The 26221-nt window shown below is 30.9% G+C and overlaps 1 protein-coding gene and 1 long non-coding RNA gene across 4 annotated transcripts; one reads left to right on the forward strand and one right to left on the reverse strand.

Moving 5' to 3' along the window:
- Nucleotides 1-1512: 1512 nt before the first annotated feature.
- LOC111639413 (zinc finger protein Xfin-like) lies at nt 1513-24592 on the forward strand (the record flags this gene model as incomplete). The annotated part of the gene is made up of 11 exons (XM_023385298.1): nt 1513-1975; nt 4157-4233; nt 4309-4384; nt 4459-4509; nt 4902-5042; nt 15950-15994; nt 16599-17134; nt 22654-22700; nt 22804-22886; nt 23286-23555; nt 23817-24592. Coding segments are annotated over 11 exons (2412 nt in total), but the record flags the coding sequence as incomplete, so codon positions are not given.
- LOC111639421 lies at nt 18012-21044 on the reverse strand. Of its 3 annotated transcripts, XR_002759064.1 has the most exons (4): nt 20696-21044; nt 20537-20619; nt 18681-20444; nt 18012-18598 (listed from the first exon to the last, which is right to left on the reverse strand). It is a non-coding gene; the product is annotated as an uncharacterized LOC111639421 (long non-coding RNA). The 3 variants fall into 3 exon arrangements; XR_002759065.1 differs by lacking the exon at nt 20537-20619; XR_002759063.1 differs by having other exon boundaries at nt 18681-20619.
- Nucleotides 24593-26221: the final 1629 nt, after the last annotated feature.

A 26221-nucleotide genomic window follows, 5' to 3' on the forward strand; every position in this document is an offset into this window, starting at 1 on the left:
CCCAATAGATTGAAAATTGCTTTTCTGATGAGCTAAGTCTTTTAGGAAGAAATTAAAGGAAACGTGCCATTTGGTATCCGTTTTCTCCATCGTCTTGGGATCGGTTCGTACTTTGTCACCACAGAAAAGGAAGAGACAATGAATATGTATAGTGGGCTACACTTCGCCCAATACTAGTGACGCACTTCCGTTCTCTTTTGGTTACAGAAAAAGTCGACAGAAGTTTTATTTTACTGTGTTGATGGCCCACAGTTTTTTTGCGTCTGTAAAGACAGAGGGTGTAGAGTGTATTGTCCTTTCAGGCGCACGACAAAACGAACGGAAGCTTAAGGAATTATCGTCCAAACAGCTAAGTGAGTCGTTTCTTCGAACATAAACCGTCGCCATTTTATTTCGATAATCAATAGTCTGGGTGTAGATTTTTTAAAATATAACATGATTTACAATCCTGATGGAAGGAAGAAACCTCGGTGACGATTTCACTAGAAAGAAAAAAAGGAAGATTTTTTTAAAAAGCAGAAGAGGTTTCACGGGTAACATTTGGTGATGTATCGAATGCCTTAGTGTTTGTGGTAACAAGTATTGTTAGTATTTTACGTGTCTTTCTTGACTGAAGTTTATAAAATTAGTAAGTAAATTTTTACTTTGTTCCGAAATTAAAAACAACATTAAAAATACGGTTGAGTTTTTATAACTTTTAGTTTATCTATGAAAGCTGTAAAATAGGAAAACCGATAGAAAATTTATATAACTATTCTTCGTAAAATACATTTGTACCTGATTTTTTCTTTGTAAAAATCGCAGATAAAGCTATTTGCCATAATATACCAGCTGGGTTTCACACCCTTCTGGTATATTATGGCATGAAATGCCGAAAAAAGAATTTCTAGAATTACTACATTAATTTTGATAATTTAAATTTGACTTAGAAAATAATGTATGACGTCATTCTCGTATCCGATTTTATTTGGCACTTTTTATGACTTTCAGGTTCATTAAATAATCAAGAGCATTTCTGTGTACAAAATGAAGAATTCTTTCCGGGAAAACACAAGAAGAGTCGAAGGATGTGTTCGACTTTTGTTGTTAACATTAAAGCCAGTGTTAAGAAATCATACAAGATTATATCAACAAAGAAACCGTCTTTCGTGCAAGTGAAGAAAGAGAGAAATCTACGAAGATATTTTAAAATTATTTTCGGAATATTTGTTTGTTTTTATTTTTGCAAAATACACTCCATTTATATTGTTTTCAGAAAGTGTATAAATTATGTTAATTTGTGATATTGTTAATGCTTTTTGGTAATTCCTGTAAATAGTTATTGTTTCTGGTGTGGTGGTAACCTTCGTGTAGGTTTAACCTTTAAATTTTATGTAAAAAACTTTTTCTTGTATCTACATCCAAAACTTAACAATACTTTTAATATAGTGTGCTTAAATTTAAATATTTGATTGGCAATAAATTGAAGAGAGCTTTGATCTAGACTGCTTTTAATATTTATATTTGTCGTATTTTACAGGTTTAAACATTCAGAAGAGAAAGAATTGGAAGTATCAATGTGACAGTTGCAAGAAAGAATTCGTTTCGAACAATGGGTTAAAATATCATCGAAGGATTCACACTGGCCAAGGGCTCGTCACTTGCCAATACTGTAGTCGTCAGTTTACACAATCCTGTAATCTACTTGACCACGTCAAGACTCACACCGGAGAGAAACCGTTTGTCTGTGAACACTGCAAACAACGTTTTACACTAAAAGGAAATCTGATTCGACATCTCCGAACTCACACGGGGGAGAAGCCATTCTCTTGCGACCATTGCAAACGAAGTTTTACACTAAAACATCATCTGATAGGACATCTTCGTTTTCACACCGGAGAGAAACCATTCTCGTGTAATCATTGCTTACAAAAATTTCGTGTTAAAGCTTCTTTAAAGTATCATATTATTAAACATCATAATAGTAACGAACAATGACTTGTGGAAATGATTTTATTAACTTTCCTTGAAAAATATGTAATACTCGTATTTTAGATATTATTGAACATGAAACAACAAATTTCTAAAGTTTGATTTTCTTCGTTTTGTAACTTTCATTTTGTGCATAAAACAATTGACTTTATGTACCGGAAAAAAACATGGATTTTAGAATAAATACAAATTTCATTGATTAGAAAGTAATATGTTTATTATTACTTGTTTATGTACGTGCCATTTATTTAGGGCGATAACATTCATTTGTATTATTTACGGAGAAATCGATTATATTTAGAAGTGTATTCATAAACATGACAAGTGGTCGAGTTTGCACGAAGATCAATTATTGTCACTCGCTTTATTTTCAGATACGAAAGAGATTAGAATAAGTGAATTTTACCGTAAATGTCGTTTTTTTTAAATCATAAACAGTAAAATTTTTTAATAACGAAAAGTTTTCATTTGAAAAATATATCACGCAGACCATTAACTTCTAAACGCTGTATACACATCAACGTGAAATAAATACGAGTTAAACATTGCGGGATATAATTTATTACCTGTCATTTTTGTTTGAAGTAAATTTTACTTTATATTGCATTAAAATGATTTTGTCTTACGAACAGTTTCAATTTCAGTGAAAATAAAAACTGATGGAAAAGAGTTTTAATAGTTATGAAATGCATAATTGCGCATAATAATAGTAAATAAACGTATTGATCTTATACGTCAGTAACTTATTGGACTTGGTCAACGTGATAATTTCTAGAAAATAACTGTGTCTAAACCGAGTTTATATTAAAAAAATTGAGTTTCATCATTTTTTTTTTTTTTTTGGTTTCTCTCTCAGGTCGTACGTACTTTTTAACAGCCAGGAATTTCGATCTAAAGGCTGTTTTCTTTCTGGATATCGCCAAATACTTTTAATGGCAGGTTCAGAAATTTGTCGAGTGATCGTTGAATTACCCTTTGCATCCGCTTTTCCCATATCGGTCGAATTCTCTACTTTAATTTCTGCAGGACTCTCGTTTCCAACTAATTCTTTCGAACTAATACCGTTTTCTATGGAAACAGTCTGATTCGGAACTTTTTCTCTTAGGAATTGTTGAAATTTCGATCCGAACATTTTGTGCGCTGTGATTTTAATGAAATTCCTTTTTCTTTCGTGGCAAAATTATATTTTTTTTCGCGTAACAGTTTTTTGCATAAATCTTTAATTTTACTTGTTACCACAATTCGTTCTTCTTCCTTTTGTTTCGTTTCCGGAGCTTGGTCTCTCTAAGCCATTTGCGCTTTTGAATTTGCATTTTCTGTAGTGCTTCGATGATTTCCTCATCCGGCTTTTGTTATTTTTTCTCTATTTAAATGCATTGCTAAAAGAGCTATTCGAGATGATTCTGAAACCACAATCTTATTGCTCCATAGATTTTTCTGATTGGATCCACAGTTTCCATTTTTACTGGTTTTTCCGAATAAATTCCAGTATTGAATATGGGTTTGGTTGTAGTTTTCTCGGAAATAACAAAAAGAGATTTAACGTGTTTTAAATCTGTTTGTATTACATAATTTACTTGGATATCCCGAAGGTTAGAAGAATTTTTGACGATTTTCATCCGAGAGAGTTATTTATATTTATTTTCATGAACTGAACTTCGGATTTCAGCTCATTCAGCTCTTCTTGAATTCTCTTCTCATTTTGCGTGGAGAAACAAAATGTCGAAAATAGGTAGTAAATTATACTACAAATAGTTATTTCTGTTACACATTATGCAAGATAACTTGAAGATATGTAAAAATATTTAAGCCTATCTTATATTATTACCATGATGCTTTTTCTTTCTATTCTATATTCTATAAATTCTAAAAATATTATTTTTATAAAATTTTCTTAAAGCTTATTCTGCATTTATTTAATCTACACGTTTATTTTTTTACGTAAACAAAAGTGTATTCGTATAAACAATATTTTATTTTTAATACGATGTAATATACCAATTTCGATTTGTAATTTTTAAAAATAATCTGTTTAGCAATCTTCCACCTTTCTTTTTCAAACATTACAAATAATCAAAATTTCGAAAATTTTAATCAGGAGTATTCTGAAGGTAAGGTTGTAACCCATAATCATTGTTAGTATTTTAGTTTTTACATTAATTAATTAGCATAATTATATTGCAAGTACATTCGGAAAATGCCGATCTTGCCTTAGAAAATCCCGATCTATTCGGTGGCGATATTATTGGAGATTTCGATGATGTAAATAATTATAGAAATTGATAGAAAATTTTAAATTTAAAATAATTATTGTTGCTCGAAATTAAACATTTTCAGTCGAGGAATGCTGTTCGATTTAATATTCTTTTGTGGCCCGGAGGAATCATACCATACGTAATTGACGAAGAACTTCGTAATAAATTATTTTATGCATTTAAAAAATTTATAAATAATTTAACTTTTAATATTTGGTTTGAAAACTTTTAGGAAATTCTAAAAAATCTAGACGGGTAATAATGAAAGCCATGAAGACTTTCCGTGAGAAAACTTGTATTCGATTTGAAAAGAAAAACAATGAAAAAAATTACGTAGAAATTTTAAGTGATAATCAGTAAGTTAACCAGAAACCTCTACAAGATATAAGCAAAATTATTAAAATTAATAAATTTTCAGATGTTATGCAATGGTGGGTTAAAGTAAAGGAATAAACTTCGTATCACTGACTAATGAATACATGTATTTGGGAGCAATCATTCATCAATTGAATCACATTGTTGGCTTTTACCACGAACAGAATCGACCTGACAGAGATGAATACGTAAAAATATTTTGGGAGAATATAAAACCGAGTAAGATAATATCAATTTAATACATATTTGCAAAATATATGAATTAAAACATGTGTTTAATGCATTATAATATACTTGTAGAGATGAAATCGCAGTTCGTTATGCTTGGGCCAAATCAAATGAGAATTTTAAATGAATTTGATTATTATTCCATAATGCTCTATGGAGGAAGAGCTTTCTCAAAGGATAGGCACAGTCAAACTATGGTAGCTTTAAAACCAGGTGCGAGGCTCCGTAGCATCAAAGAATAAGCAGGGTTGAGCAAAAGTGACGTTTTCTGTATAAATACTTTATATAATTGTTTCAATTCTACTAGAAATTATAAATGAAGGTCAATTATGCAAACAGTTATATTTTTAGAAAAATGCAATGTATCTTTGTTTATATGTTATATCATATGATTACTGAACGATATTTTAAGCTGAAATTTCATTAAATTATTTATTTGTATTGGTAAATATTTAATGCTTTCATAATTAAGTTTAAATAAGTTTTCAAAATCAGAATGTTTTTGTATTGAAAGTTTGCTCTATGCAAAGGTGAGTCACCCATATTTTTCAATGAAGACTGTACCAATTTTTGTAAATTTTAAAAGTAATAAAGTATTAGAATATGACAGAAATTTAGTATTAGCGGAATGAAATCTTTGTAGCTTTAACATATTTTTTTTCTATATTTTTCTGGTCGCATAAGATACAATATGTAAAGGCGTAACGCCTGAAACTTTCTGAAAGTTCATCTGAAGAAAGTGTTTTTCCATAAGTCACTTCAAAATATTCATTATATCTGCTGTAGTTGAGGCGCGAGCCCACGACTAACTACCAATGTTTAATGATCGTGTTTACTCAGCGATTAAGAAACTCTCATCGACGTATACAATCAGCATCTCAAATACCTTTTCAACCTGTCTACTTTTGATATGTCACAGTTTCTGGTTCTGAACAGAGTACGCAATATTTGACAATTCCTTATATGCTTCAAAACCAAGATGCAGGATTGAAAGCTGCTGCTGAACGTAGACCACCACCGTTTGTTAATTTGTCAATAACTAGCCATCAGGATTGTCGTATTCAACCAATTCATCTAATTTGCCATATTAAATCTTACAGGATTATCCGAGAGCCAGAGTAGAGCCTGGATTCATATACGCAGGAGGAATAAATTCTACTGGAAGTAACAGTACTCGTAGCTATCTACGAGTACCATCAGAAACAGCACAATTATTCTCATATGGATGTAATCCAGAGAATCGTCGTATTGATCAAACATCTTGTTTGATTTTCAAGGTTTTAAGAGTTTTATCTTCCGGACACGAGTTTCATGCACGCTATGTAGTTAAATGGCTAAATATAAATCTCACGTATTTAATATATAGGGGAGATGTTTCTGATACAGGATATCAAGCACATTAGTTATAAGATTTGAAAAATTAGAGAAAAATCAATGAAACTAGTTATTCGGCCATTGGAAAATTGGAATAGCAATAAAAGCACGTGCGTATTCGAATGCAGCGTTGTCTCAAAATTTCAAAGGAATTGGTAGGAACAAACGAACATTACATTTTTATTTATATACATAGATAGAAGATGATCTGCTTTAGTTCATTTTCACAGAAAAGCGTAATGCCTCACAGAAAAGCAAACTTAGGGCGTCGTACTCGTAGCGCCATCTGTTGGACATAAAAGCTTTAACATAGATTATATCTTTTAATTTATATTCATGTTTAACGGAATAATATATAGCCTATGTCCACTCTGAAGATCCATTGTAAATATTGGTGAAAGAATTTTTGAAATGGGATGAATAGTTTCGGAGATTACCCGCTACATCCAAACTTACTTACTTACTTACAAACATTACCTCTTTATAATATTAGTATAGATTACATCGACCTTTAATCACGAAAATTCAAACTAATTTCATCAACACCCTAATAAACAAACCTTCCTGCAAAAATTCAGAAAATTTCAACAAAAAGCACAGGAATTATTAAGCTTCAAAGAGGGTGTACAAAATCGTGCTCCTCACACATAGTAACATACAATCCATACATACAGAAAAAACCCACGAATTTTTTTTCATATCTCATGTTTTTTTCTATTTTCTTAATTTTTTCTTCCAATGAGGCGACGGACCCCTTTATAATAAAAAGGCCCTTTTAGTGCGCACAGAGCAAAAGTATCAACAACGTAAATAATTATTAAGTCCTCGTTTATTTTAAATTTTTAACTGAAAATTTACATAATAACTTGATTATAATATTTCATAATTTTTAGTTACTTTTTGTTTCACTAGTAAAATTAGTAACAAAAATCAAATTAATAATTTATCGTTTAAATTTTTATATGCATACAGCATTTACGAAATTCGAGTACAAAGATAATTTTTTTTCTTGTTTAAACAATTTATTGCTTATAAAGTTTACAAGAATTAAAACAAAATTGTTTGCGAAACAAATGGTAAACAGACTTTTGAGCCACCCTTTATATATAGCGAAATTCCAATACACAGACGTTTTAATTTTAAAGACTTTTTAAAATTTAAATATATTTCATACAAAATTATTAAATTTTTCTCAATATTAAAGAAATCACAAAATAAAATAATGTTCGATAATCATAAAATATAAGATATAAACAAAGATAAATATATATATATTATAAAAATGCAGAGTACGATTTATATAAACCAGTTTTACATATAATTACTACAGCTATATAAAGTATTTATACGAAAGATATCACTTTTGCTCAACTTTGGTTTACTGCTGACGTCAGTGAAACTCACATTCTGCTTGCATAGTTTTGCTGCGCCCGTTCTTTGAGAAATAACTTTCTCCATAAAGTATGACGGAATTATAATCAAATTCATTTAATATTCTCATTCGATGTGGCGCAAACATAAAGAAATTAACACTTTGATCTAAAGTGGATTACAATAATACATTAAATACAATTATATATTTTGCAAATAATTGTTGAAATTGAAATTTACTTACCTGAATTTATATTCTCCCAAAATACTTTTATGTATTCATGTCTGTCGGGTCGATTCTGTTCGTGGTAGAAGCCAACAACGTGGTTCAATTCATGAACTATGCTTCCAAGATTCCAGCAACCTCTCCCCAGTGATAAAATTTGTACTTTTTTATTTCGACGGATATGTAAAAAACAGCTAAAATTATACAAATTAATTATACATTTGTTTATACTTTTTTCATTTTCTTTTTTGCATTACTTAACCAGGACCTTTGAACATTCTTACGTAATCTTTTTCATTGGTTCTCCTAACAAACCGAACACAAGTATTTCGTTCGAAATGTATTATGGCTTCCTTTATTAACCGTTAAACGTTTCGTAAGTTACTAAAAGTTTTAAAACGAGATATTAAAAGTTATATATTTGAAAGATTTTAAACAATTAAGAACATTTTTACACAGTTCCTTTTCAATTTCGTATGGTATGGATTCTTTGGGCCACAACCTATTGTTATTTGGAACTACACCCCTCGTCTGCAAATGTTTAATTACAGGAGTAATTTGGAGTAACAATGATTATTATACATTTACGCCACAACTGTTTAATTTACAAACTTCTATCGATTTCTATTATTACTTACATTATCGAAATCTCCGATAATATCGCCACCAAAAATATCGGGATTTTGCAAGAGTAAATCTACATCTCCTGAATTTACTTATAATTTCGCAAATTAATTAATCTAAAATCTAAAATACTAACAATGATTATGCGAGATAACCTTACCTTCAGAATGCTCCTGATTTGGAAGGTTAGAAAACGCCAAGAGGAAGATTGCAAAACAAATCATTTTTAAAAGTTACAGTTCGAAATGGACATAATGCACTGTATTATAAATAAAATACTGTGTACACGGATGCACTTTTGTTTACATAAATAAAATAAACGATTATATTAAATAAATGCAGATTAAACGTTTACATGTTTCTCCTACCTGTTATGTGGAATAGAAAATAAGCATAGCGATCTTTCTATAATTAATTGATATATTTATCAAAGGTTTTACTCATAAAATAATAAATTTCATTGGGCTGCAATTTGAAAAATTCCCACAGACTGTCTTTCCTTAATCTCGAGAGCGATGCTAGACAGATGAAAGCCGAGACTAGATATTTTTATATCTAGTATCGGCTTTCATCTGTCTAGCATCGCTCTTAGTATAAGGGCTGGAATCCCCGATTAACGGTACAGGAACGTCTGCTTTGCACCGGAAGTCGTGTTATTTCAATTCAAATATTTTCCCCTGACAGAAGTTAGATAGATGACCTGCACGACTCTATTGCTAGTAAGAATGTATGATGTACAAGGGCAAGAGACTGCTCTAAAGTGAAAAGCTTATATTTTAAATTAAATAAATTAAAAATACGATAAAAAATATTGCAGCCCAGCATTGTGACAATGTCAGAGTAACTAATTGCTCGTTTTCATTGATAACTTGTGATACTGCCTCCAGGAAAGGTTTAAATTTTATAAATAAAGCTGAAAATACAGTTTCAATTATTTCCATAAATATTTATAAGATTTTTATCAGTGATAACTCTACACCACAACACGTGTGCTCCAGGGTAAACAATACTTTACTAGCTACAAATAATCACAGGCGCTGGTGAAGTGGTATTCTTCCATTAACCTTTAAATGTGCATCCGTTTGTTTAGTTCTATTAGTCTAACAGCAATGATTTTAGTTGTCTTTCTTTACTAGATCTATATTTTCAGAAAACTTTAATATGATAATTTATTAATTAATATTAATACATTCTATTCAAACATAACAGGCAAGTCGTTTGAATTATCATATTGAAGATGTGAACCAGGTTACAGGTTGCAGATTGCTGTTGGGGGCCATCAAAACTGTAAAGCATCTCGATAAAAGCAAAGATGTCCGTAAAACCATACTTCTAAATATAATTCTTCGATAGAAATAATCGACCGAAACCAACCGCACGCAATCGCGAGTCGCATCTCGCGCTTCGATAAAGCTATCGTGTTTAATGTATTTCAATTTCAGATTAACCGCATAATTAAATACAAAGCTGAATCTCATACTCAGAATGGTCTTTATATAACTAGACGTTTTGTAGAATAAATCTATGTCTAACATTCTTCCATTAACGTAGAAATAGGCTATGCTTATCGATCTTTGTATTCAACTGCTCTATTTACTTTTAATCGTTCCATTTATTTACTCGAACAAGAGAAATCATTTTTCTGAACATTATTAAATTTATATAACGGTTAATGTAAATATAAATCTATACCAATGTCCATTATTGCATTCGTTAAATATATTTGATTGCAGTTGAGAAACTGGAGAAAAGAGTAAAACAGACCACGTACACCAGAACAATACAGATTATAATTGTACACGTGTAGTTCGGAAATGAATTATTCCGATCAACAAAACATATGTCCCGGTGTCATGATACGTCCTATTTTAGACTCGGCAAAAATATTTGGAATGGATTTCGCAGTTCCGTGTCATTGCATGTTACAAAGAAGAGGAAATGAAAGAACAAAACTTTCAAAATTATTCAAAATATATTGTCATTGTATCGAATTGGTATTATGGACAATTGCTGTTGTTTACATTTATTGGATATTTAATTTAGACTTTTATTGCTTACGAATTGTGCATTATTTATTGATTACGCATTGTATGGTGCAGTACTAAACACGGCACTAATCCCCTATGCAGCGGCACAGTTCAGTATTTTAAAAAGAAGAAAATTATATTTGCACTGTATTCAAAGTTGGTACAAGGAAGAATATAAAGTAATTGATAAGATGCAACTCTTACAAATTTGTTTATTCATATTTTTATTTTTTGGATTTTTTATGTATTTCGATTGTCTCACAGATTGTCATATAGGCCTACTTAGAAGTTAAAAGACAGAATGGTTCAAACAGCGAAGCATTCGTTTGTTCTGTTAGCGCTACAATTATATATATTTATGTTTTAGCACACGTTATATCATTAATCTCTGTTCTTGTCTTGTCGTAATGAACAGACTAACGAAACTTTCTGAAGAACTTGCAAATATGAAATCGAAAAATAAAGATTTGAAAAATAAGTTAGACAAATTTATCAACAAACACGTAGAAATACGGGCTCTTATAGAACATGCGAACGTAGAATGGAAAATACTAACACCGTTAATATATGGATTTTTTATGCACTTCACCTGTGTTATCTTATACGCTGTGATATTCGTGACTGTAGATCCTGATTACAAATTTTTTCTGACGATTCTTTGTTTTGGTTTTCTGGCAGGTTGTCTTGCGATAAGTAAAGTGTTGTCAACATTTGTGTCGTCGGTAAGTATTAACCTCATAACAAAAATAGGTTTATATTTTTCATTTCATAAATTTAAAATAAACATTTTTATTTCGAAATAAAGTTCGAAGGTAACCACTGCTGAACAGTTCGAATTGTTATAAAGCATATAATGAAATGAAATTAAAAAAAATTAATGAATGTATTATTTTTGTGATGATTTTGTGTCCATGATTTTGTGTCCATATACAAACTTTCATCTGCAGATCTACCATTAGAGTTCAAACTGAAGGTAAGTGTAAATTGTATTTTAGAATTAGTAATCGATTTAGTATATCGATTTAGTATATTTTTTTATAAAGTTTACAATATGTTGAGAAAAAGAATTTATGGAAAATGTCTGTAATCCTTGTTACATCACATTTGTATAAACGGAATTATACAATAACAATGTTGTACATTATTCCTATTAAGCTTTCAAAAAAATTTTAAATGCTATTTGTAAGATTCAGGAAAAGTGCTAAAAATGAACGTTGAGATATTTTTCTGTTAAATGGTGAAGGCTGCAAAGGATTTTTTTCCACTACATCCGATTGTGGTGGATTCAGATCGCGAAATATAGTCGGAACTTTCTCTTCACGTAATCTCTTTAAGAATAGTAAGCTTACTAAGAAAATGAAATTGAAAATCGAATAAAATTCAATTTTTAATTTTCACCACAATTAATCTATGTTAGAATAGTTTGAATATTTGAAAAAAATTGAAAATTATGAATATATAAAGTGACTTTTCAAATTTAGCTGAACGATTTTATGAAAAGATTTGGAAAAATTCCTTTGGGCTTTTCTATTGGCGGTTTCTTCTATATAAAAGAAGACTTTTTTTATCAAGGTATGTAAAACTATTATTTAAATTTTCAGCTGTGTAATTGCATTTGTCAATTGTGAATATTTTGCAGATGGTCAGCGGATTGTATTCTATATTTTCCACAATCCTCGATTTAACAGGAGTGATGGAAAAAGAAAAGAAATGTGCAGAAGTTTTTATTAAACTCGCAGACAAAAATAGTACTTTAATATTATAAATTTAATCTTAATTAATTTACGGCCCAACAGTGGTCAAGCGGTTCTGTTCACTAAACACTAGAAGTTCGGTCGCGTCTCCCCAGGACGGGCTGGCTACGTGAAGTTTTCCGGGTTTTCTCCCAGTCTGTAACGCCTGAATAGGGGCCAGTTATTCTTAAAAAAAACCTCCCGGAAGGCACCCTTTTAAGCAGATCGTCTAAGCGCTGCGTTGTTATATCTTAATAAAAACAGATAATTAATCTACTGTTTTCACAACACTTTAAATCACTTCTTATCTTTTTTTATATATATTCAAGTATAATAAATACAATTATTATTTACTTTCTGTAATTTAGTAACAACTATAATATTTTTCACGAAAATAATTAATTTGTTTATGTTTTTAGATGAAAACAAAAAATGTATATATTTATGGATATAAAAACACTTGTAGTGCTGCATGAAAATGCATAAAATAAAATGTGTAACTAAAATATTAATTATATGCTTTATAATATTGTGATATATTATTTTTATGTATATTTAATTTCAATATAAAGAAAATAAAGTAATACACTAAAGCACGTTTCTGTTTCTACTAATAAATATAGAGAAAAACTATTTTTTAACAGTGGTTTCGCGAAAAACATCAGTCGTTCTATGTTTAAAAGCATTTATTACCCGATAATTTTTAACGTCACCAAAATAATATATAGGCACTGCTGAACCGATAGGGCTTTTATTACTTATTCTGTGATTATTTGCATTTGTTTAACAGTGTTCTAACACATTTCACTGGAAAATTGAATGTATTTAAATACAAAATATTCGTGTGTAGTAAAATTTAACTTTAAAATTCACAACTAATATTTGACAAATACGATATGTTTTTAAAACAGTATCTACTTACACTTTATTTATTCTGTTATTATATGCAGCAAATAACATTATATGTATAAAAATATATGAATTTATAAAAGCAATAATAATTATAAAATATATAGCTCTCCCTTAATAGTCCGACAGGTATGGAACAAGGGGTGTTGGGTAATCAAAAGTGTCCGGATTACCGAAAATAATTACATATTTTGCATTGTTTTGCTAGCAGTAACTTACAATATTCCCTACTCCAACTGTTCAAACAGAACTGCTCACAGAAAACACACGAAATGTGTGTCGTCGTGTAAAAATTGGATCGGAAGATTCACGTCGCGACATGCTTCTGTACAAGCAGAGTCTGCTTAGCAGACACGTAACGGGACGAGTACCTTGACGGGAGGTGCGTCGGACTGCTGATCATGTCGGATTAAAAAACGTCGGATTATTAAGGGAAAGCTATATTTGTTAAATTTCAGTTTAAGTTCTTTATATAAAAGCAATTTTGTTTCTAATAAAAGAAAACATCAACTAGAAGAAAAATAATTTTATGTTGTCTTCTAAGCAAGTAATCATTTATTATATGTAATATTACAATTTGCGAAAATTTTCATAATAATTAATAAATATTAATACTAATTTAATATAAATAAGACGTTTTTGAAAAATAAGCTATTAGAGAATATTTATTATGATAATCCCGTCGTCAGGTCGAAAAACTAATCAGCAGCATTGTATATTAACATTCGAAAATATTTATTTCTAGTAAATTTTTAATGAAATATTATTCCTATTAAATAGAATTGGAGTAAAATATGATTAAAAATTTGACGCTTAATTTTACGATAAAAAATATCGGAAAAAATGAAGTTTCTTACATCTAGAATTACAGACGGCGTTACTGGGTTTATTCAAATTTGAAAAACCTTCCGTTACAACCCAATCGTTAAATTGTTCCGAGGAAAAATGGAAGAAAAGTTCTCGGCCATTCAAAGGTAAAACTTTATAATCAGTCCGTCCGGCGCTGTTTTAATTATTGATTAAAGGACTATGGAACAAGTTGGTTGTTGCAATAGAGAATTGTTTGATACGCCTACAGAAATATTTCCAAAAATTTATAAAAATTTGTAACGGGTTTAAATGCGGATTGTTTTCTTAACTAAATTATTATTTTACAGTTTATTTTAATGATTTCCGCATATTTCAGTATAAAGTTATTAGCCTGCAATATGAAAAGAATTGAAGACCTATAAATACCAACTGTCGTCCGTCAATTCTTTCTTAATATCGAGAACGGAGTTAGATGAAAGACGAGAGCAGATATGGTATCCTTAGAAGAGGTTGACTCTAAGGATTACCTGTACATGAAATTCCGCTGCAAACCGGAAGTTACGCTATTTTGATTCAAAAGTTTTCCCCCGAAAGCAGTTATAGATAATCGGCACGACTCTATTGTTAAAAGAAAAGAATGATGTACGGGGGCACTGCTAATTGCAGGTGAGCGTATATTTTAAATGTAGTAAATTATCAATACGATTAAAAACTGCAGCCCGGCATTGTGACCGTGTCATAGTAAATCAACCATCATTATTAATCATTTTAAATAATTATAGTATAAAAGTGTTCATTCCTTTTCAATAATATTCGAATGAAATATTTTTCTAATTTCAATTGTAAATTTCAAAAAAAAAACAGACATGAAAACAATTGGAATTTAAATATTAGATGGTGACACTTATTTTTTTTCAGAAAATTGACAGTTCTACTGAGAAAAGTAGCAATTGCCAATTGAGATAGAGAAGTCGTAAATTGTATCTTAATTAATTATTGAATGGATTCTAACTTCTTTCCTGATGAATCAAATCTTTTTGAAGGAATCGTGAAAGATTTGATTCATTTACGTGCCGTCTTTGGTTCTGTCAGAACTGAAAAGAAAAGAAGAAACAACAATAAATAGCTTTAACCTTTAACACTTCGCTCGTTACTACTGACGTCTTTTCGTTGTCTTTCGTGTAGAGAAAAGTCGAGGATAGTTTTATTTTACACTCTGTTGATACCTCACAATTCTTTGCGTATGTGAAGACAGAGTGACGGTTCTGTTGTATTTTCTTCCGTACGACAAAATGAACAGAAGCTTGTGGAATTCTCATGCAGAAATGGATTTGTCTTTTATCATTTCTTTGATAGTCGTCACTTTAGTTCACATTCAAAAAATTAAAGTAATGATTTATAGTGCTGATCTGAAGAAAATCTCGTTCTCGATTACCTTAGAAAGAAAAAAAGGAAGAAGATTTCCTAAGTCGCTTTAAGACGATTTCTCGGGTAACATTTCTTTATCTATCGAATGGCCCTAGAGTTTGGTTTTTGAAATGTGCTAACAGGTATTGAAAGTGCTTTACGTTTTTCTGTTGAATGAAGTTTCTTGACTTTTTGTAAAGAATCGTAAGTACATCTTTCATTTTTTCTTACGCATTGTTAAAATTACAATTTTTAGGAAAAGGTAAGAAATGGTTGTTTTTAAAATTTCAAATTTTTCAAAGCTGTGACATATGAAAATAAAAGGAAAGGATCTTCGTAAAATACAGTATTATATGAACTACTTGTTTTTGAACATAGCAGATAAAACTATTTTAAATATCTTATTAATATTAATCAATGCATTTCACAGGTATAAGTATTTCTGTTTAAGAAAATTAACTTAAAAACGTTTATTTTTCAGATCTTGAACCCATCTTGAATTCTGTGGCGCGACATTTGCAAGAAAGAATTTCTAAAATTAGTTAATTTGAAATATTTCATTTGTTTTATGAAATAATGCATGACGTCATTCTCGTATCTGATTTCATTCAAACCTTTATTTTCAGATTCACGATTAAGCAATAAAGAGAAGAGAAACAAATGAAGAATTGTTTCCAGGAAAAAGTATGAGTCGAGGAATGCGTTTTACTTCTGTTTACAGAAAACTTAATTTAAGGCAGTGATAAGAAATTATACGAGAATATGAAAAAAGGAAGAATATATATCAAGCAAATGAAGAGAAACAGAAATGAAATGAAGATATTTTAAATAATTTTCAAATATGTTATTTGTTAAAATACACTTCATATAAATTGTTTTGAGATAAATGTATAAATTACATTAATTTGTGATAGCATGTGTATACTGCTGGTAAATATTTGTAAATACTGGCGTATGATATATTGTACAGTTTGTATATTATATATGATATATTGTACAGTTTGTATATTATATATGATATGATATATTGTTTACGTATTATATATATTGTACAGTATTGATATATGGTACAGTTTACGTATGATATATTGTTTGATGTGGGGTGGTCTAGTTAGTTGTAAGGTATCAATTTTCGTTTAAAGAATCTTCCTAAAAAGAAAAATCTTTTCCTATCTGCACACACACTCTAACAATACTTTAAAATCAGCGATTAATTTTAGATATTTACATACTCGAATAGCAATGAAGTGAAGAGTTTCGGTTTTAATGCTCTTATGATATTTTACAGGTTTAAACAATCAGAAGTCAAGAAATGGGAAGAATCGATGTGGCACTTGCGAGAAAGAATTCGTTTCGAAAACTGGGTTAAAATATCATCGAAGGATTCACACTGGAGAGAAACCCTTTGCCTGTGATCATTGCAAACAACGTTTTGCACATAAAGGAGATCTGATTCGACATCTCCGAAGTCACACGGGGGAGAAGCCATTCTCTTGCGACCATTGCAAACGAAGTTTTACGCAACAACCTAATCTGATACGACATCTTCGTCTTCACACCGGAGAGAAACCCTTTGCCTGTGATCATTGCAAACAACGTTTTACACAAAAAGGAAATCTGATTCGACATCTCCGAAGTCACACAGGGGAGAAGCCATTCTCTTGCGACCATTGCAAACGAAGTTTTACGCAAAAATCTGATCTGATAAGACATCTTCGTCTTCACACCGGAGAGAAACCATTTTCGTGTAATCATTGCTCAGAAAAATTTCGTTTTAAACCTTCTTTAAAGTATCATATTATGAAACATCATAATAGTAATGAATAATGACTTTTGTAGAAATGATTTTAGTACATTTCTTCGAAAAATAGGTAATACTCGTATTTTAGATTTTATTGAACATAAAACAAGAAATTTTTAAAGTTTGGTTTTCTTTGTTTTGTAACTTTTATTTTGTGCATAAAACAATTGATTTTATGTACCGAAAAAAAAATGGATTTTAGAATAAATACAAATTTCATTGATTAGAAAGTAATGTGGTTATTTTTACTTGTTTACTTACCTGTCATTTATTTCGGGCGATAACATTCATTTGTGTTATTTACGGAGAATTCGTTTATTGTTAGAAGTGTATTCAGAAACATGACAAGTCGTGCTTGCACGAAGATCAATTGTTGTCACTCGCTTTATTTTCAGATACGAAAGAGATTAGAATAAGTGAATTTTACCGTAAATGTCGTTTTTTTTTAAATCATAAACAGTAAAAAATTTTAATAACGAAAACTTTTCATTTGAAAAATAGACAATTCTGAACGTTGTATACACATCAAAGTGAAATAAATACGAGTTAAACATCGCGGGACATAATTTATTACGTGTCATTTTTATTTGAGATAAATTTACATTATAATTCTTATGACTTTTAATAATATAATACTTTAAACTAGCTTGAAAACGAAACTTTTCTGAGCAATAATTACAGCAGAATGGCTTTTCTCCGGTGTGAAGACGAAGATATCCTATCAGATTTTGTTTACGCGTAAAACTCCGTTTACAATGATCACACGTAAAGGGTTTCTCTCCGGTATGAATCTTGACGTGTTTACTCAAATTGCTGGAATAGTTGAACTGACGATTACCGAATTGGCAAGACAGGAGCCCTTCACCAGTGTGAAACATTCAATGATATCTTAATCCTTTCTTCGAAACGAATTCTTTCTGGCAACTGCCACATCGATACTTTCCATTTCTTGTTTCATTACCAGAGAAATCTGTAAAATATAAATAAAAATATCGAAACTCACGATGTATTATTTCAATTAAATATATAAGAATGTAAACTCGAATGCACTATTTTATAAAGTATTGTTAAAACTTGTGTTTGCAGATAGAAAAGTAAATTGTATTTTTCTCACAAGTTTTCTTTAAACTAAAATTAACGGAATACAATCTATTGCGATTGCCTCACACCACACATACCAACTACTTTCCGGCGCTTACTATTGTTACCAACGATCACAAATTATATAATTTATACATAGAAATATATTTTTTCTAGAAACAATTTATACGAAGAATATTATTAAAAAATTATTGAAAAAAATCTTATAGTATCTTCATTCAATTTCCACTTTTCCTTCATTTGCAAAAAATGTTTTTTTTCTGTATCGTTTTCTCGTATCATTTCTCGCCATTACTTTAATCTTCCGTAAACACGAACTAATTTTTCATTTTACGGGAAACATTCGTCAGTTATTACACGGTGGTTTCTATTGGTCGGCTGTGGATCTGTGGATACAAAGGTTCTCTATGTCATAACATATGAGAAAAATTATTTGTTTCTAAATAAAATTAAATAATTTAAACTTACAGCTTCAGCCTGAAATTCTGTAAGAAGGAACGAATTTAATATAGAAAAATACGTATCAATAAATTTGAAATAAATCGATAAAGTGATATTAAGTACAACCTTCAAAGTAATTTATCGGCGAGGTTCAGAAACAAGTAGATCGATTGTTAATGTGTTTTAGGAAGAAGCTACTTCCCTTTCAGTTACACGTTTTACCACCTTCATTTCAAAATTAAAAGTTATATAAGCAAATGTTTCTTGTAAAATATGTATTTAAATATACCTTCTGAGAAGAAGAAAAAATCTACTTACATTTTCTTTAGACGAAAGTACAATTTTATTTACGGAGTCCCTATAGAGGCACTCTTAAAATCTCGACAGCACGAGTCTTAGAGTAGTTATAGTGGATATGGAAATCGTATAAAATTATAACGTCACATATTATGGTTTCTAGATTAGGTTTAAGCCATTTCACATTTTAGGTAGCGTGTTATAGCCCCCAGAATTAAGTCGCGCCGTTAACACTATGGCGTTTAATTATTTAGTCAACGTAACTATTCCAGCTTCGAGTAGCCCACTTGACTGTTCATGGAGTAGTTGATGTTATATACTGTTTAAATGTGTGGGGGCAAGCCCAAGCGCGCGACTAAATGCGGAGCTCGCTATCGCTAACCTAGATTCCGTAGAACATGGAGAATAGGCAGTGTACTGATACATGTTAAAAACTGACCTTTAGGAAGTGAATACCTCGCGAAGGGTCACACATAGATGTATGGTTCCTTTGACTTTTCTGCTCGCACACAAGAGGTCTTCAATTCGGGGAATCGAAAAACCATTCATTCGGAGCTTGAATCTTATCGAAAAACTGACATTTGTAGTGCGTTCAGTCCCGAAAATTATTCGCAAGAAGTCTGAACTTTGTAAGAGGAAGCTTGTCGACAAGAGTGTTACAAAACGAAAAAATACCTACAAAGTAACTTGAATTTACGAAAAAATCGGCCAAACTATGTCTTTACCGAAGATGAAGAAAAGAAATTAGAAATATGTCAACGGCGAGTGAAATTTCTCTTATTTTGTGAGATTACGAGGGTTCAGGGTCAATACCCTACTTGCCTCTGACACGTCGAGTTGATAAAACTTGCAAACTTTGTCTTTTGTATGGCTTTTTATCGAGGGGCGAGGAGATGAGAAAGTCGGCAGGTGTCCGTGGTTCGAAGTGACAAGAGACGGATTTAACAAATAATAAAATAAAGGTTTATTATAAGGCTAACACTAAAATACAGTAGGCTACATAGAGTTAAATGCATATATCTCTCACATTTTTCCCCCTCTCCAACAGGAGCGAGACATAAACCAAAACCCGCTATGACTCATCTGACATAGAAAACCCCGTCAGTCTTCGAAGTGATCTTTGCCAGAAATTTTAAAATGCATTGAAAATGTCAAATTCGAATCAAAATTTCAATCTGAACAGTCAACTCTGGAATCCATCTAGGGAAGAAATAGGACGTGAGATCAGCGAATATACCAAAAAGCCCCGTAAAATCCACAATTTGAATGCCGGTATATTTACTTTCTGCGCCATCTTGTTTGTGGACCGAATACAAGATGGCGACTGAAAGTACCCCATAGAAGCTCCGTAAGTAAAATTCTATCTTATATTCTATTTGTAAAATGTTATGAGAAATTTCGTCTTTTTTTTGACAAGTTATCCTTCTCCCACTCGTTCTCCCAATGTGATCCCGGACAAAATTTTCTTTCGTGTGAGGGCAAATCGTTGCAGTCCTACACACGAAAAAAGAAAAAAACCCGAAATAATGTTCTGTAAACAGAAATTGATTGATTAAAAGAACTAAATCTGTTATAAGAGAGCTCACTCTTTTGTCTCCAGTTCAATGCACTAAAAAATGCTCTTTTCACCTTGTCAGAATGGAAAACAAAAGAGAATGTCTTCTCTTTTCTATTATAATGTATAATATGTCAAGGTAATATCTATCAGGATAACATTAAATTAAAATTTTTAAATGATTCATTACCATTCACGGAAGTTAATTACGCCCTTGCGTTGATCATCGGCGATAGATTGTGGACTCCAACGGACAGAAAAGTACAACCTTCCATATCGACTTTTCTCTGTAACCAGAGAACTAAAGTACGTCACTAGTAACGAGCTAAGAGTTAAGTGCGATACTTATTCATCGTCCATTTTCTCTTCTTTTTTTCCATTCCATCGAAGTAAGGATGAACAGGTTTCCTCTCGAACCTTCCCTGAAAAATTTTGCTTTCCAGAAAACAACTTTAAATGTATTGAATAGTTGCGATGAAAACATACTTTGCCGTTTCTATACTTCTAAGCTGCACTCGTTACACTTCCATGCAACAACCGTCAATTTAAAAATTAGAATAAGTGTTGCCATCTAATATTTAAATTTCGAAAAGATACAAATTTTTATTTTCCGAAATTTATAAAAGTAAAAGTAATAAAAAAATCTGTGGTTGCAATTTTATTAATTAATTAATTAAATGAAATAAATACTTTCGAAAGTGTTATAAATAAATGATTTTGAATTCAAAAGACGGAAACGATCAAACGAATGGCCGAAGATGAAGTACGAATTGACCGAGAAGAACAATCTACATTTGAATCTGTTCTCCATTTATATAATTTATTAATTACGAATTATTCTATTCAACCCTCTCCATTTTAAAATCGGGCGGGTCGATCTGGTTAGAAATTAGCAATACCAGTTGGACCTACTCCGAATGTTACGCAGCCCGCGCTTTGCTACGGTCAGTTTTATTTAAGGATACACTGGTAAACATTTATATTATTCTACTCTTATTTGGTTTTAACTTCCCAGCATTTTGCCTCGGCTTCAATTAAGTCGCATTCTTGAATGGGATCTCGGGATGGCGGGTGTTGTCCAAACACTTTCCATTTTTCAAGTAATGGGACACGGAGCGTCGTCGTACGGGATGTTGCGGTATTTTTTGTAACTACCGATCTAGGAGGTTTATAAGGTTCTGTAATTCTTCTTCCAATTCATTACTGAGGACATCAAAAATCATGAGATTGCAAATTCTTCCGTGCTCTTCAATATCTAAATTTTACGTATTGATGAAACGAGTCCGATCGGGATAACACTTCCGTTTTAGACGGTTTAATGAAAGGTTTTTCTGTACCCGACTTGATAAATTCGAAGTGTTACGTCTGCACGGTAAATTCTTTCATTTAAAAACGATAGAATTATTATAAACACCGATCACATTACCACACATCCGGGTATTAAATAATCTTAAACCGCATGCAATTTCTCAAATGTCAAAGATATCGGACTTCCCGTTTTAGAAATCGAACAGTTCATAATTAATAAATTACAAAAATGGAGAACGGTTTAAACGTGGATTTTCTGGTCACTTAGTTTACATTTTACCACTGTTTGTGACTATTGGGTTCAAAATAATTATTTATAATGGTTTCGACAGAACTCATTTTTAACATCATTTCAATGAAAGATTATTTTTGAAGTTTAGATCCACAAATTTTGAAAAAATGAATAAATTAAAAATTTTTGAATTTTAAATATTAGATGGCGCCACTCTTTTTTTGAAAATTGACAGTTAGCTTGCATCTAAGTCCGGTAAGTGTAACTTTGGATTAGAGAAATGCTAAAGTACGTTTTATCCTAAATACCGAATAGATTGAAAATTGTTTTCTGATGAGCTAAATCTTTAAGGAAGAAATCAAAGGAAACGTGCCATTTGGTGTCCGTTTTTCTCCATCGTCTTGGGATCGGTTCGCACTTCGTCACTACAGAAAAGGAAGCGACAATGAATATGTATAGTGGGCTACACTTCGCCCAATACTAGTGACGCACTTCCGTTCTGTTTTGGTTACAGAAAAAGTCGACAGAAGTTTTCTTTTACTGTGTTGATAGCCCACAATTTTTTGCGTCTGTAAAGACAGAGGGTGTAGATTGTATTGTCCTTTCAGCCGCACGACGAAACGAATGGAAGCTTAAGGAATTCTCGTCCACACAGGTAAGTGAGTCGTTTCTTCGAACATAAACCGCCGCCATTTTATTTCGATAATCAATAGTTCGGGCGTAGATTTTTTTTAAATTTAACATGATTTACAGTCTTGATGGAAAAAAGAAACCTCGTTGACGATTTCACTAGAAAGAAAAAAGGAAGATTTTTTACAAAGCAGAAGAAGAGATTTCTCGGGTAATATTTGGTGATGTATGGAAAGCCTTAGTGTTTGTGGTAACAAGTATGGTTATTATTTTACGTGTCTTTCTTGACTGAAGTTTATAAAATTAGTATGTAAATTTCTACTTTGTTCCGAAGCTGTTCTTAAAAACAACATTTAAAATAACATTGAGTTTTTATAACTTTTAATTCTTCAATAAAAGCTGTAAAATAGGAAAACCGATAGAAAGTTTATATAGCTATTTGCCATAATATACCAGCAGGGTGTGAAACCCAGCTGGTATATTATGGCAAGAAATGCCCGAAAAATTTCAATTATTACATTAATTTTGATATATTTAAATTTGACTTAGAAAATAATGTATGACGTCATTCTCGTATCCGATTTTATTTGGCACTTTTTATGACTTTCAGGTTCATTAAATAATCAAGAGCATTTTTGTGTACAAAATGAAGAATTCTTTCCGGGAAAACACAAGAAGAGTCGAAGGATGTGTTCGACTTTTGTTGTTAACATTAAAGCCAGTGTTAAGAAATCATACAAGAATACATCAACAAAGAAACCGTCTTTCGTGCAAGTGAAGAAAAAGAGAGAAATCTACGAAGATATTTTAAAATTATTTTCGGAATATTTGTTTGTTTTTATTTTTGCAAAATACACTCCATTTATATTGTTTTCAGAAAGTGTATAAATTATGTTAATTTGTGATATTGTTAATGCTTTTTGGTAATTCCTGTAAATAGTTATTGTTTCTGGTGTGGTGGTAACCTTCGTGTAGGTTTAACCTTTAAATTTTATGTAAAAAACTTTTTCTGGTATCTACATCCAAAACTTAACAATACTTTTAATATAGTGTGCTTAAATTTAAATATTTGATTGGCAATAAATTGAAGAGAGCTTTGATCTAGACTGCTTTTAATATTTATATTTGTCGTATTTTACAGGTTTAAACATTCAGAAGGGAAAGAATGGGAAGTATCAATGTGACAGTTGCAAGAAAGAATTCGTTTCGAAGTATAATTTAAAATATCATCAGAGGATTCACACTGGAGAAGGACTCTTGTCTTGCCAATACTGTAATCGTCAGTTTATCCATTTCAACAATCTACGGGACCACGTCAAGACTCACACCGGAGAGAAACCCTTTGCCTGTGGTCATTGCAAACAACGTTTTACACAAAAAGGAAATCTGATTCGACATCTCCGAATTCACACGGGGGAGAAGCCATTCTCTTGCGACCATTGCAAACGAAGTTTTACACTAAAACATCATCTGATAGAACATCTTCGTCTTCACACCGGAGAGAAATCCTTTATTTGTGATCATTGCCAACAACGGTTTGCACATAAAGGAAATCTGGTTGCACATCTTCGAATTCACACAGGGGAGAGGCCTTTCTCATGTGACCATTGCAAACGAAGTTTTACGCGAAAACATCATCTGATAGGACATCTTCGTCTTCACTCCGGAGAAAAGCCGTTTTCGTGTAATTATTGCTCAGAAAAGTTTCATTTTAAATGTTCTTTAAAGTATCATATTATTAAACATCATAATAGTAATGAATAATGACTTTTATGGAAATGATTTTAGTACATTTCTTCGAAAAATATGTAATACTCGTATTTTAGATTGTATTAAACATGAAACAAGAAGTTTCTAAACTGATTTTCTTCGTTTTGTAATTTTCATTTTGTGCATAAAACAATTGATTTATGTACCGAAAAAAATGGTTTTTAGAATAAATACAAATTTCATTGATTAAAAACTAATATAGTTATTTTTAGTTGTTTACATACGTGTCATTTTTTAGAGCGTATTAAGTGTATTTAGAAACATGACAAGTAATTGTGTTTGCACGAAGATCAATTATTGTCACTAGCTTTATTGGCAGATCCGAAAGAGATTAAAATAAGTGAATTTTATCGTAAACGTCATCTTTTTGAAATCATAAACAGTAAAAAAGTAAAAAAAAAACTTTTCATTTCAAAAATAGATATATTACACAGACAACCAACTTTTAAACGTTGTATACACATTAAAGTGAAATAAATAAAGAGTTAAACATTACGGGACATAACTTATTACGTGTCATTTTTGTTTCAGATAAATTTTACATTATATTGCATTAAAGTGATTTTGCCTTACGAACAATTTCAATTTCAGTGAAAATAAAAACTGATGGTAAAGAGTATACTTTCTAACAGTTTTAATAAAGTTATGAAATGCATAATAATGGTAAATAAACGTATAGATCTTTAACGCCAGTAACTTATTGCATACGTATTGTTTTAAAGTTTGTCACGTCCAAATAAAATTATTGAAATGCAAAAATTTTGAAAATAAGTCACGTCTGAATGCAAAAATTATTAGAAAATAATGTTAAAGTATCTTTATTCAATTTTCACTTTTCCTTCATTAGCAGGAAATGTATTTTCTCGTATCATTTTTCGCCATTACTTTAAATTAATATTCCGTAAACAGAAGCCGTACGAACTAATTATTTGTCTTGCGTTTTACGGGAAACAATTCGTCAGTTATTACACAAGTATTTCTATTGGTCGACTGTGGATCTGCAAATGACATCAATTGTTAGTTTCTAAATGAAATTAGATAATTTAAAACTAACGCTTCAGCCTGGAAATCTGTAAGAAGGAACGAATTCCTGTCAATTTTAATATACAAGAATATGTATTAATAAGTTTGAAATAAATCGATAAAGTGACATTAATCATACTACATTATGTGCAGTTCTTGCAGCCGCACTCATTAGTTTTCTTTCATTATTCTTTGATGGTGTTGGTAAATTCATTTGTTGTTTGTCACCTCATTCAATAACGCAATTGATGAATATGGCGTGAAAGAACGAATGGATGTAACAAACATGATTTTGCATAATGTGTATGGTTAAAAAAATACTGCAATCATTGAACATTTAATTCAGTTAACTTTTCAAAAAATTTAATGAATAATATTTTTCTTTAAAGTAAGAAAAAATGACATTGCTGTGGAAATAAAAAAAAAAACAGTTTGAATATTGAAAAATTGAGTGTGTGTATCGTAAACGTGTTTGCGGTATGTTCGCTTGTTTGAAAGAATGGTAAGTGGAGCGAGAAATACTGTAATATTCGAAATGCAACTGGGCAAAAATAAAGTTGTTGATTGGCTAATAATTTTGGAATTTGTGGATGTGATAATTCGTAGAAAATAACTGTTCCTAAACCGGGTTCATATTAAAAAATTTAGTTTGTTCTTTTAATATTTTTTTTCGTTTATCTCTCGAGACGTACGTACTTTTTAATACCCAAGAATTTCGATCTAAAAACTGTTTTTTTTTTCTTTCTCGATATC

This window comes from Centruroides sculpturatus, unplaced genomic scaffold, assembly GCF_000671375.1.
Source record: "Centruroides sculpturatus isolate CEXI.00-Female unplaced genomic scaffold, Cexi_2.0 scaffold1222, whole genome shotgun sequence".
NCBI lineage: Eukaryota > Metazoa > Arthropoda > Arachnida > Scorpiones > Buthidae > Centruroides > Centruroides sculpturatus.